This window comes from Solanum tuberosum, unplaced genomic scaffold, assembly GCF_000226075.1.
Source record: "Solanum tuberosum cultivar DM 1-3 516 R44 unplaced genomic scaffold, SolTub_3.0 scf00744, whole genome shotgun sequence".
In the NCBI taxonomy this organism is placed as follows: Eukaryota; Viridiplantae; Streptophyta; class Magnoliopsida; order Solanales; family Solanaceae; genus Solanum; species Solanum tuberosum.
In genome coordinates, this window is record NW_006239655.1 from 117,662 (window position 1) to 131,193 (window position 13,532).

Consider the following 13,532-nt stretch of genomic DNA (forward strand, 5'->3'; position numbering starts at 1 on the left):
ATTTATTTATTATATTAAATATATATATAAAAAATAATTTTAAGTAATTGCGGTATTTTTTTTATGTGCATATGTTATTATTTATATTCATTTTCTCTTTCACTATTCTTATTCTCTTATATTTATTAAATATTTTGAAATCTGTCAAATGGCCAAACTTTCTGAATTTTGCAAAATCTAATGCTATCTGTTTATAAAAGATCAATTTTTTTCTGGTGTCCTCTTTAAGATTTTGAGTATTGCAACAAGTCTTCATTATATTGAAGTAATGCAACATTATTTTGATATTATTGTATCAACTTATCAAAATTTCGAACAATCTAAATTTATATTAATTTTTTTATTAAAAATTATATTATTAATATTCTTACTTTATAACCTATAAATATGACAATAATCTTTCTTCAAAATGAAATTGTTATAACAAATCCTTATAAAAAAAATAATGTTCACATCTAAAACACTAAAATTTCAATAATATTTTACATGATGATCAGTTTTTTCAAAAATAAATTAAAATCTCTTTTTAAAATTTAGCTTTAGACTCTCGATTGTGTGGACAACTCATTGTACATTCCTTGGCAAAATACCCATTATTCCAATTGGACCACTCATAGGGACATAGGTATTGTATGTCTACATCTCAATTTATTTAACAATGTTTGATTGAATACAATATTTATAAATGAATTATAAATTATTGTATTAGTAAATTTCCTTGCGGGGCAACTTATCTGATTTTTCTCTATTCAATTAATTATAAATAAAAGGTCAGACACATGGCATGAATAATACGGTAGATTGATAGAGCTTAAATTTCAATTCAAAATAAAGAAATAAAATTGCGTAGAAATTAAAAAGTGTCAATATAATATATATGTATAAATTATTATTTTTTATCTAATTATCTAGTGTAACTTTTCATCAAAACAATGTCGATCGACGTCCCTCGCGTATAGGTGGCTTGAGTTGACACATGGCATGAATCAATTATCGTAAGATATGAATATGCATAGGTTATTCATTAATAAATTAGTGGGACCCATATATACACAATTTTCATGAGAAAATAATGTTAAAAGAAATACTATCTCCGTCCACTTTTAGTTATCATAGTTTTTTTTTAGAGTCAAACGATAATAACTTTGATTAACATTTTACGATGTATTTTTTCATCATATTGATATACAAAAAAATTGAAGTAATAGTACTTTTCGTATAGGTTTTGAATATATAATTTTTTGTTTAAAATATCAAATTAATGTAATCTAATTTAACTTTGAAAATTAGTCAAATTCACTTCCGTAAAGCACAAGACAATTAAAAGAGGACATAGGAAGTAATAGTAATATTATATACGTAAATATTTTATATTCTCAGCTTATATTCTATCATTTTTCTTTTCTTTTTTTTTTTTTTTAAAAAAGAGTACACTATTTGTCCACACACATATCTTTATTTTCTTGAATTTTATACTCCTTACGTTTCAAAATCCTATCTCTAAGTGGCAGCGAAAGAGGGAGGAGAGAGGCTAGTGAAATTGAAAGAGAAAGAAAAGATAGATACTAGAAAGTGAAATGTAGTTATAAAAAATTATTTTAAAGAATATATATGGATAATATATAGTAAATATATATCACATATCATATAAATTTCCTTCAAATAATTCCGAAAGGCAATTTGAGCTAAAATGTGATATCTTCATTCACAATCCTCCCTCTCACACAATGGGCCAACATGGCTAAGTAGATACTCCATCTGTTCCAATTTAATTTTCATTTTAATTCAAAATAAAATTCTTAAAATGATTATCGCTTAAAAATTTTAATATTAAAAATTGAAAATTACTCATTTTCAACTAGAATTTTAACAATTAAAAAGGTATGCATAATATTTAAGAGAAAAAAATGAGACTACCTTTATTAAGTAGGAAAAATTCAATAAATTATAATTAATATTTCTTATTTTATTAATTAGCATGAAAAAAGCTAAAACAATAAATAATGGGACATAGGAAGTACTAGGAAAAGAAATTAATTATATCTATTTTCTTCATATCGTTATTAATAGGGAGGGTCCTCTTTGTGAGGTGACAAAATTACCACCTTCAAGTAATTAAGATCAATGTCCTTTTTAAAGCTTTTATAAAATAAAATAATATATTAAATATATATCATGAAGCTTATATTTAATTAAAATAAAAAATATCCACTTCTTCATTTCGTTATTATTAGGGAGTCCTCTTTGTGAGGTGACAAAATTGCCACCTTCAAGTAATTAAGATCAATGTCCTTTTTAAAGCTTATATAAAATAAAATAATATATAAAATATATATCATGAAGCTTATATATAAATAATATATACCATCAACATTAAATTGGTTCATCTTTAACGTTGCATTCTCCTCTTTATAGCTTACCCTAAAGGCCTAAATAAATATGAAAAAGAAGTTTGATAGTATTGGAAGTAGTTATTATGTTGTGTTCACTTATCGAATGTTAATTAATTTATTAGTTTATTAAATTCAAGATATATTAATTTAAATAAATGTTATGGATTAATATAATAGATTAATTATTTAAGCCTAATAAATATGGATTTAATTAAGTATATAGTAAAGAAACCTCAACAATTTGGGTGCTAATTACGTTCTATCCTAAAAGTTTTTTAAATTACCATAATCCCCGATTTTCAGAATTCGCAGATACAATGCTCCTTCACCTGATACATAACAAACGATACATAAGTTATGTATCATATACTTAAATCTGATTGGCCAAACGGAAGCATGTTCTCATCATAACTCCACCATCCTACAACTATAAATAGGGGTCCTGATAATTCAGAAAAAAACACCATAATTCTAATTAACAAGAAGCCAGAGAAAGCTCGTGGATCCAGAGTCGCAGATTTCTCTACAAGTTTACGAATTCAAGCATTCAAGATCAAGACCACCATATTCATGTATAAGCTCAAAAACCCTTGAATTCAAATACAAATCAAGATTAAGTACATCAATTAGAGGGGGTGTATATTGATAGCTAATTAATTATAATAATGTTTCAGGAAGACAAATAGCTAATTACAATTTATTATTATTATATTTAATATTATAAACGGGAATGAGTACAAACACACATGACACATGGATACATTTTGGCACTCTATAGGTAAATTTGAAACTTGCATCAGTACATAAAATCTTGACCTAATTATAATTAGAAATACTTCCATACAATACTATTTATTTCACAAATTAGACAAACCAATAATTTTTATTATTCATCACACAGACAAAGTAAATAGATATATCATAATCAGAACGATGCATCAAGGTATTTCAGATGAGATTTTCGAACTTCGATGATCCTTTAATTATTGTGGAGATGACTTTCCAAATCTCTAGTGATATCGATCATAAGACTCAAGAGAGTAATAGGTTCTGGTGTGTCTTCACTTTTCTTCTCGTACACTAGTGTCCACATTGCCCAATTATCTTCAAAGGATGCAGTAATAGCGAAGGAATTGTACAATTCCAACGTATCTCCCTCTAACACTTTCCAAGTAATTGTTTTTTTCTCATCGTCAACGGCTTCAATCAGTTGCTTAGTAACCTTAACTTTTCCATCTGTAATCATTTAAAAAAGAGTTACGAAAATAGAAATGTGTTAATCCTATATATCTCAATTGTCTAAAAGACATTTCTTCCGTCTCAATTTATATGATATTATTTAATTGATTCAATTTTATTTTTTTTAAAGAACAAGATAACTTTTCCTTTTTGCAAATTATCTCAAGCTCACAAAGATTTGCTCAACTTTTTTCAGAATTGTATTTATCTTTATAAATCTCAACAGATATGTTAATGTTAGGTTGACAAATAATCATGTGTTTCGCTTATTTTAAAAATTGTTTTTTTTTGTCAAAAGTATTCAAGGATAAACCATATTACTAATTGCCTAAATTTTAAAAATTGCTTAATATGAAAAGTGCATTTTTTCAATTAGTATTTTACAAAAGTATTTTTTAAAAGTAATTGTGTCTGTTTAATCAGCTTAAAAAGAATTTTAATGTGGATCCTATTTATCCTGTGATTTTATAAAGAAAATATTAATTCGAGTGAAATCTAGAAGTCAAGTCAGGATGGCCGAGTGGTCTAAGGCGCCAGACTCAAGTTCTGGTCTTCGTAAGAGGGCGTGGGTTCAAATCCCACTTCTGACATTTTATTTTAGTTTTTTTTTCGGACACCCATTTTTATTTAGTTTTTTGTTTTGGACACCCATGGGTTCAAATCCCACTTCTGAGACGAGAGGGAGTTGCTCGGATGGTAAGCACCCCTCACTTACAACCCGAAGGTTGCAAGTTCGAGTCACCAAGGGAGCAAAGAGGGGTGGGAGCTCCTAGGGAGGGTAAAAAAAAAATCCCCACTTCTGACATTTATTTTAGTTTTTTTTTCGGACACCCATTTTTATTTAGTTTTTTTTTCGGACACCCATTTTTATTTTAAATAATAAAAGACAATACAATATAGCTATAGCAAAGAAAAAAATAACATGTAATAATAAAAATCTAAGAATAAAATGATAATACTATTATGAAAAGAAGGTGCAGGCAGGGCAGACTCAAAAAGATTGGGAGCCTAAAGCGAAACTTAAGGGTGGGGCCTTAATATTTCATTTTTTTCATCATATATACTTTTATTTGAAGTGTACTTTTCTATCATTTTAGATGCAAAATCATTAGTTACTGTTCTATAATCGATTTGTTTTAATTAATTCCTTTTCAATTGATAATATAGCTAATCCATTCAATTTCTCTTGATAAATTGTTTATCTTAAATAATATTTAATCAACTTTAGTTTCGAAAAACTTCTTTCGGCCGAGGCAAGGTTAAAGGAACTATTAACATTATTCTATAAGCAATATGTATATTTGGAAAAGAATCAAGTTTATAATTTGATCGAGTATTTTTATTAGATCATTATCTTCTACTTGTATTATTCCTCTTAACACTTTTAACTGAAAAAATAAATCTAAACCATCAATAGCAGAATAATTATTATGTGTTAAGAAAGTTCAAGGTTAAGACAATGTTTTTCAAAAAATTCTCATCATCTAGTGATCTCAATTTACCACTAAATAAGAAACCAAAAATATTTTCATATGCTTCAATTGGTTCAAATCTATTTTGAAGTGAAAAAATAGCTTCATTTGCTACATATATATATTGTGATTTCGTTATCAATATTTTCGACGAATTGTTTCTTACTAAATTTAGATTCTATATTTGTTTATATGCAATTTCCTGAGTATAAATCATATCACTAGCTCATAATACATATAATTTTATTTTATTTTTAAAAAAAACATTTATAAGTAATATTTTTAAAGATGGGCCCCCAAAAAATATGGGGTCCCAAGCGATGGCTTTAGTGGCCTAGGGATTAAGACGGCCTTAGGTGCAGCTAAGGTATTCTAAACTATCATTATGCCTCTCCCACAGGAAAGTAAATCAACACTTAAAATTACAAATTAACTTTCTATTCTAATTATTTTTAATATTCTAAAAGAATAATTACTTTTTGAAAAGAAAAGAGAAAAACATTTTTTATTTTCTAAAAGCTGCCTCTCCCACAAGAAAGTAAATCTACACTTAAAGTTATCGACTAATCTGTTATCTTAATCCTCACTATTCTAAAATATTTTCTTTTTGAAAAGAAAAAAATAGAAGCATTTTTATTTCCTAAAAGCTTGGCCAAACAAATAATAAAGCTTGACCAAGGGGTACTACGTAGACCGTTTGTCCCAATACGAATAGACGAATAGTAGTGGTTGCTTTTAAGGATCAAATCCATGACCTGTAGGCTATAAGTCAGACAAAAACAAATTTATTATTGCTCCAAGAATTCTCTTTAACTCAAAAAAAAGTAAAAAAAATAATCTTAAATAATCGAGAAAAATATTGTCTTGGGAATTTTACCATGATTATATTTCCAGCCAATTACTGAACCAACTTTTAGATCTTGATCACCTTCGTGAATATTAAAATTGTGGACTTTATTGGGACTTATGTTAGATACATGATGAGCGTTAATTTGATAAAGATCATGAAACAAGTGTCCTCCACACTTAATCTCCATCGAAGCAACCAACTTGCCTTTGAAACCCATATTTCTTCTTTGATATATCAATGAATTGTAAGAAGAATGTTTGATGGTGAAAAAATATTCAGAAGTTGTAGCCTTTATATAGACATTATTAGCTCTGAGAATTGAGATGCTAGTAAAAAAAACATGGGCCTCTATAAACATGCATATCATGTTTTTAGTATGAATGAAGGATTAGTCATTTTACTTCATTACGAATATAATTAGGTATTATTAGTAATTAAATTAAGGCGAAATCATCGACATATATCTAAAGTTGACACGATTTTTGACTTAGGCACTTCAATGATTTCAACTGAACTTATTAAGTTTACAACTCAAAAGGAATTTAACGAGTTGATTCTACATGAACTAACATAATTAAGGGGCATTTGTCATGATTTTTTAAACTTAGAATTGAGATGCTAGTAAAAAAAACATGGGCCACTATATACATGCATATCATGTTTTTAGTATGAATGAAGGATTAGTCATTTTAGTTCATTACGAATATAATTAGGTATTATTAGTAATTAAATTAAGGCGGAATCATTGACATATATCTAAAGTTGACACGATTTTTGACTTATGCACTTCAATAATTTCAACTGAACTTATTAAGTTTACAGCTCAAAAGGAATTTAACGAGTTGATTCTATATGAACTAACATAATTAAGGGGCATTTGTCATGATTTTTTTAACTTTTTTTTTTTTTGGAGTTGAATTAATTTTTCAAATATTATTTTTTCATTTTGAAACTATAAATTATTTTATTTTAAATTTCACAATAAAATATGACCAAACGCTCACTAAGTTTTCATCGCAGATGCTAAGGCTCGTTTTCTGAACGAGTCATGACCGCTACCCAATAAGTGCGGTGCTCGATGATGTTCATTTGTATTCCTTTTATTGAAAACTCACACTGTATGTATAAGATCAAATATTTTACCATGGCATACAATTTATAATATTAATATTAAGGAGCTCACTTGCAACACTAAACTTAGCTGAAATCTAATTTGGTCGTGAGTTAGGAGTGATAAATGGACAGATTAAGTTAAAATTGAACCGATCAAAACAGATTACATTAATTATTGGATCAAGATTTAATGTACATAACATTTAGTTGTGTATTTAACATGGAATCTTTTAGCATATTACTCTCTGTTTTAATTTGTCTAACTTATTTTTCTTTTTAGCAACTTCTAATTATTATTATTTTATTATTTAATGTAAATTTTACGCCTTCAATGGCGCAAGCCTTTTATTTCATCCAAGATTTATACAGAGAACAAGCAGAAGGGGACGATAGCCTAAACCTCTGGAAATAAGCATTAATATACACCCTTGAAAACAAGTCATGTAAAATAAAAACTAAAGAATTCTAACTTTTTACACGATATATTTTAAATCACGGAATTAAAAAGCATTTTGATATATTTAATATATTTTTAATCTAAGTCTTTATGCTAAGTTAAAGTCAGACGAATAAATTAAAACAAAAAAATATAACATTTCTCTTCATTGAGAGAATAAAGTAGGAATGATTTAAGTTAACCAGTTGAAAAAACTACAGTTTGTGTAGAGTAAAACCAAAGAAAAAAAAAGAAGAACAAAGGAATAATATTGGAGATCAAAGATGTTAGTTTGGTGCGACGAATCAAATTCTTTTATTAATTATGTAAGAGGATAAGTGTTAAAAGTAAATTAACACAAACTTTTACGTGGAAAACTTCTTGTTAAAGAAAAACGCGAACCACAATTATAAGATTTTCCTCAACTCCTCACTATAGTAATTTAAGATTTTTGGAAAAACTTCAGAATATGGCAAACATTCATATATATTTAAGAAAAATAACTATGTTTTATTTTTTTCATGTTATATGGATATAATTAGACTATAAATATCAAAGTTAATTATGTACAAATAAATAATTTTTTTCCTCAATTCTCTCACTAAAAGGCAAAACATTATTGTACTTTCTCCAATAATTTTTCTTCAAATCTAATGATATATAAGATTTTCCTTAAATGTATATACGTATTACGTACCCTCCTCAAATTCTATGTGTGAAATTTTATATATATATATAATGAGGCTCCCAAAAATAGTTAGAGCCCCAAATCCCAATCCTTTTAGTTTGCTTTAGTTATTTTCTACTTCAAATGTCCAAGGAATGACCATAAATTCTGAGGAATGTCCAATGAGTTGTCCAAATCTCCAATTTTTACTATCTATGACTAAGTAGGTGTTCATTTAGAATTTAAATATTTTTTATTTTATTATAATTTACATAGTTGGAAATTGAAGATCAAATTGTATTTTATTTAAACTTTATTCTAAAGAATATTTATATTTAAATATGATTAAATGAAAAGCGAGTTGGAAATAAGTTATTTTTCAAATTTACAACATAACTATTAATTAAATTTAAAATTTTCATAACCAAATATTAATTTTCAAATAAAGTAAAAAAAATATTCTAAAAAAAGTAAAATATTTATTATCAAACCTTTAATTGATTTAGATTGTATGGTATACTTTACGTACTATAATGTTCTTCGTTTTCTTCATAGGCCACGTACAATGAACCCATTTGAAATGATCAAATGAAGGCAAGACGACACCGAACTTTTGAATTATTTTGGTTATTTCATTAATTATTATTTGTGTCTGTTTTAATTTAAGTGATATTTTTATTTTATAATCAGTTAAACAATTAATATGTTTTTATATTATGTATTTTTTCTTTTCTATTTTTCTTAACCTTTTTTTTTAAATCAAAAATAATTTTTTTTTCTTTTACTTGTCCATTCTGACAAATCGTCAAAAAGTTATTTTCTTTCAATCTTATCTTATCATTAAGTAATTATAAAAAATAATAGTAGTCAAATTTAAAGTTTCAAAGCATACTTAATAGAGATAATTTAGTAAAAAGAAATTTCGATGAATAGTTTTCTCAGAGGAGTGTCATATGTCAACGTGGATCAAGTAAAATAGAATGGAGAGAACTCGTTTGACTTTAAACTCTAATGTTATTTTTAATGAGATGATATAGGCATAAGTTTTTCTTTCATTTTAAACTCTATGCTCAGTTAAACACCATCACAGAAGCTGAGATAGAGAAAGTGTTAATCCTCTGTTCAGAATTATATACTGAAAACAGAAGAAATATTGAATTAATTAAATTTTGAGCTCAATTAAAAAAGTGAATTTCTTAAAAAATTTAATCCCCTCTTGGGCATGTAATGAACAATATTTCATTTTCTCTTTTGATTTCCTTACATTTTTATGCTGGTTTTTGCTATTTTCATAGCCAATATTTAAATGTTAGGTGGTATAACTTACTGTTCTTATTGCTGAGCACTGACCGGATTGCGGAACTTAGTCTATGCACGGTTCGAGGTCTATAGGCAAACTAGGGAAAATCAGGGGAGGTAGAGCTGAGATTCTGTCTCGCCCTGTGATGTTTGCGTAATCAAGACATAACTTTCAATGCAAGTGTCTATGATCGTACAATAGTAAAGTAACCCAACCAAGGGTTGGGGTTGAGTCCCAAGGGAGTGGTTTTGAGAATTAATAGAAAAATAAAATTTAGTTCTAATTAGTCATAGCTAAAGACATTATCGAATGCAAACATGTTAAATCTAAGGGGTGACACAAGTGTCAATTAACAATGGGGGTTTTGTCACAAGTAAGTAGAAACATCAAAAATACAAAGAGTATTAATCAAGGAGATGGGGTTCTTGGGATGTGATAGGAATACGGGAAAAACTAAACAATTGGGCACATGCTTTTGACAATAAATCTGTTGAATATTTGTGACTAGGCTAGACTATATAGGGGATAAGTTCTCTCTCGAGCAACTTACCCCGAATCAAATGGGTTCCTCTCGAACACCCACTTGCCGCATGAAGAGAGCTCTCCGCCTTAGCCCACTCACTCTCTCGAGCTGAGTGTGTGGGAATGAGACTAGGGTTCACTCTCTCGAGCTGAACCTCATATCGACCCAATCCCACCGGCCATCAATTTAGTAGTCTTAGTTTTACGACCTCTCTCTCGAGCAAGCCGAAAACACAAAGGTGAAATCGTATTTGCAACTACAATTTCATTAAGTTCCACCACAATTACTACACGAAATCACATCTAAACAACAAATAAATCATCAACAAGAAATACCCAACTGATAATCTAACCCATATTCACAAAATCACACCCCAAGAATTGGAGTTTTAGCTAGACATGTAAAAGAGATAGAAATTTATACCAAAATGAGTTTGCATTCAAATGGGTATGAAGATTTAAGTCCCAAAATAAGCCAAGATTGAAGAATCCATAAGACCCAAGTCCAATTTCTTGGAGTTGAAACCCTTTGATCTTCAAGGTACTTCAAAACCCTCTCCAAACTTAGAACTCAAAAATAGAAGCAAAGTCTAAAAAAATTATTGTTCAAAGCTAAATATTTGATATAAAATAATAATTCTCAACAAGTATTTATAGTTTTCAAAATTCTGTGCTGCAACGGATCATTCGGCGTCATTAGTCGAGATCACCGATCAACTCGGCGATCCGCCCTTTGGTAGGTTTCATCGCCATATTGCTCTATCCTTCAGCATCGTCGTGTTTGGATCATTGGGCGACATAATACAGCTTCGCAGAACTGCTCGACGATACGTCGACTGCTCCTGTTCACCGCCGATTTGATCATTTCCTTCAGGGCTCAGCACACTGGAACAAAAGGCGATGATAAGACCTCTTGGTGACTCACCGAATGGGTTTGGCGATTCTCAGATCTTCATTTCTTCGATCCTTCAGCTACTTTTGTTCCTTTTTGCTAAATAGTGTTTATGCTTTCCCTCAAACTTCAAATACCTGAAACTTAAGGGTTTTCATCAGATATTGAGATAAAATATGCATTTGAGGACACTAATTCTATGAAAATATAGCCCTAAATTAGTCCAATTTTTGGACTCATCACCCTGTCCCGATCTAGCGGGGAAATTTCCGCTCTAGCGGGCTCGCCCTGGCGGGAATAATCCTGCCCCAGCAGCTCCAACAGAAACAGTTTCTAGGACACAATGTCCTGGGGTCTTTCCCATTTTTCTAAAGGCTTCATTGACTCTCAGGTTATAACAAGTATCTAGGGTAACCTCTCTTAGCTAAGATAGTCTTTGCTCCCTCCGAGTCAACTCAGCGATAGACACCCCCAAACCCCTTCCTAAAATCTCGACCCAATAGACACGCACCTCCCCAGATTATGCCTATTAATCACGTGGTTTATAATCAGTTGCAACACACGTCAAAGTAACCTTTCATAACAACAAATTCCTTTATTATGCAATAATGACCCTTTTTTTTTACACAGTTCTCGACTAATCATGACTACCCTGAAATTGGGGTTTCCTTATAGTTACAAATCATTTTTTCACTTACCCTGTTTATCGATGATAAGTTCATGCACAACTAAAGTTACACTCTTTCACATAAGTATATCATAGCTCACTTACTTTCAACATCTGGGCAAGTATACTACACACATCCAATTCTAGACAGACAATACTCTGCACAAAATCACATCATAGCATTTCAATAAATATACCTTACACACCAACAGTAATTTCAGACATTATATGCACACATTCACAGTTTCAAGCTACAACTCACAGACAAGTCCAAAACATTGAATAGTTTGCTCCATAGATGATCATTACTGACCATCCATGCATTTATACCGCCCCTAAGGTCAGATATCAATTGGAACCTTCTCAGTTCTAATTTACCTTGCTTGTGTCTCTTCAGCTGTCACTACGGCGTCCAGTTCACTTTGTTGAGATACAAATTGGAATCAGGAAATACCAATTGGACTCAACTCATACCACAAGCGATAACTCGCACGAAAGGAGAGAAGAAATGGAACGACTTCCTAGAATGTTTCATAGCTTTTGAAGATTAGGTGTGGACATCAACACACCATTCCGCAGAAGTCTATTCCACATTTGCTCTTGTACTGGGAAACCGATAACCTACTCTGATACCAATTTGTCACGACCCAACCCACCGGGTCGTGCGGGCACCTACTATAACACCTAAGTAAGAGAACCCTCGATTCCTAAATAGTTAAAGACATGCGGAAGATTAAGAAACCTTCATGAGATTTTTACAAAATAAAGAGTTTTTCACGATTCAAGTTAAGACTTGTAAAGTAATTAACACCCCAAGGATCTAGTCTAAACAGGTACAAGAGCTTCTAAGATTTACAAAGCATGTAACATAATAACAAATGATGCAGCTCCTACCACATGGAAGGAAAAATATGAGCTGTTGGAGATTGTCTTTGTCTTCGTCTTCACCTATGAAACATCACTGACCCTGCAACCAGACTATGCCAAAAAGATATAGCAAAAGTAGTATCAGTACAAACCACACGCACTGGTAGGAATCATCGGTCAACCCGATACCCACCATATAATATAAGGAAATCGACTAGCAAGAAACATGCAATAAAACCATACACCCTTCAACCCTTATCCTTCTGCCCTTACCATTCCCGAACACCTTAAATCGCACTAGTATACTTGACTCTAACCCCTTACTCGCTCCGCTCTTGATCATGACTTAGCCATTCTATCTCATAGAGAAGACCCCAAATACAACCACTACCAATTCGGTCAACCCCTCACAACATACCCTTATTTGTTCCATAACACCACTCAACCCTTGACCCTATAGTACGTGCTATCAAGGCTCACTAACCGTTTCAATACGAATCTGTAATGACCCTCTTAGTCATTTTTGTGTCTTGCCTTCTGTGTATCGTTTAGAGCATTCCTATAGGGACCCCAAGTCATTTATGACTTGCTGGGACTGACAGTTCAGTCACCTGGTCGTTCGTTTGGTCTTGGTGCGAGTTTTTGTGTTTTGGAGCTTATGAACCTTGAATAATCATTTTCGATCAAAATTTCAAGAAGATGACAACATAATCCATTTCTGACGATTCCATCAGTTCCGGGAGGGTCATTTTAGGCTAGTAGCATGGTCGACATGACTCCTGAGATTTTCAATGTGAGTCGGTGCGATTAGGCGTTTTAGCCTTTGAAATTTGGCTTAAGGTTGACTTTGGTCAACATTCTGAGTAACCGCGCTCGGATGAGATTTCCGTCAGCGCGGTTAGCTCCAGAATGTCAAGTTTGGTCTAGATGAACCCTTCTTTTGTGTCTGGAGGTTTTCGATATCTTTTCGAGCATTTTTGTGGGTTTTGACTTAACATGGCTTTTGGAAGTGTAACCCACTTTTTATCGAAATGACCTCTGATAAAAATTTCGACTGCGCCGTTGAGTCTAGAATATCGAATTTGGTATGGTTGCATATTTCGTTTGCGTGCAC

General features: G+C 30.7%; 1 protein-coding gene and 1 non-coding gene across 2 annotated transcripts; one reads left to right on the top strand and one right to left on the bottom strand.

Annotated features, from left to right (window-relative positions):
• Positions 1–3,148: 3,148 nt before the first annotated feature.
• On the bottom strand, positions 3,149–6,200 carry LOC102586044 (MLP-like protein 43). The gene is made up of 2 exons (XM_006367146.2): positions 5,982–6,200; positions 3,149–3,629 (listed from the first exon to the last, which is right to left on the bottom strand). The coding sequence occupies exons 1-2, from the start codon at positions 6,169–6,171 to the stop codon at positions 3,373–3,375; spliced, it is 447 nt and encodes a 148-aa protein (XP_006367208.1). The 5' UTR covers positions 6,172–6,200; the 3' UTR covers positions 3,149–3,372.
• TRNAL-CAA (transfer RNA leucine (anticodon CAA)) lies at positions 4,139–4,222 on the top strand. Its single transcript has one exon. It is a non-coding gene; the product is annotated as a tRNA-Leu (tRNA).
• Positions 6,201–13,532: the final 7,332 nt, after the last annotated feature.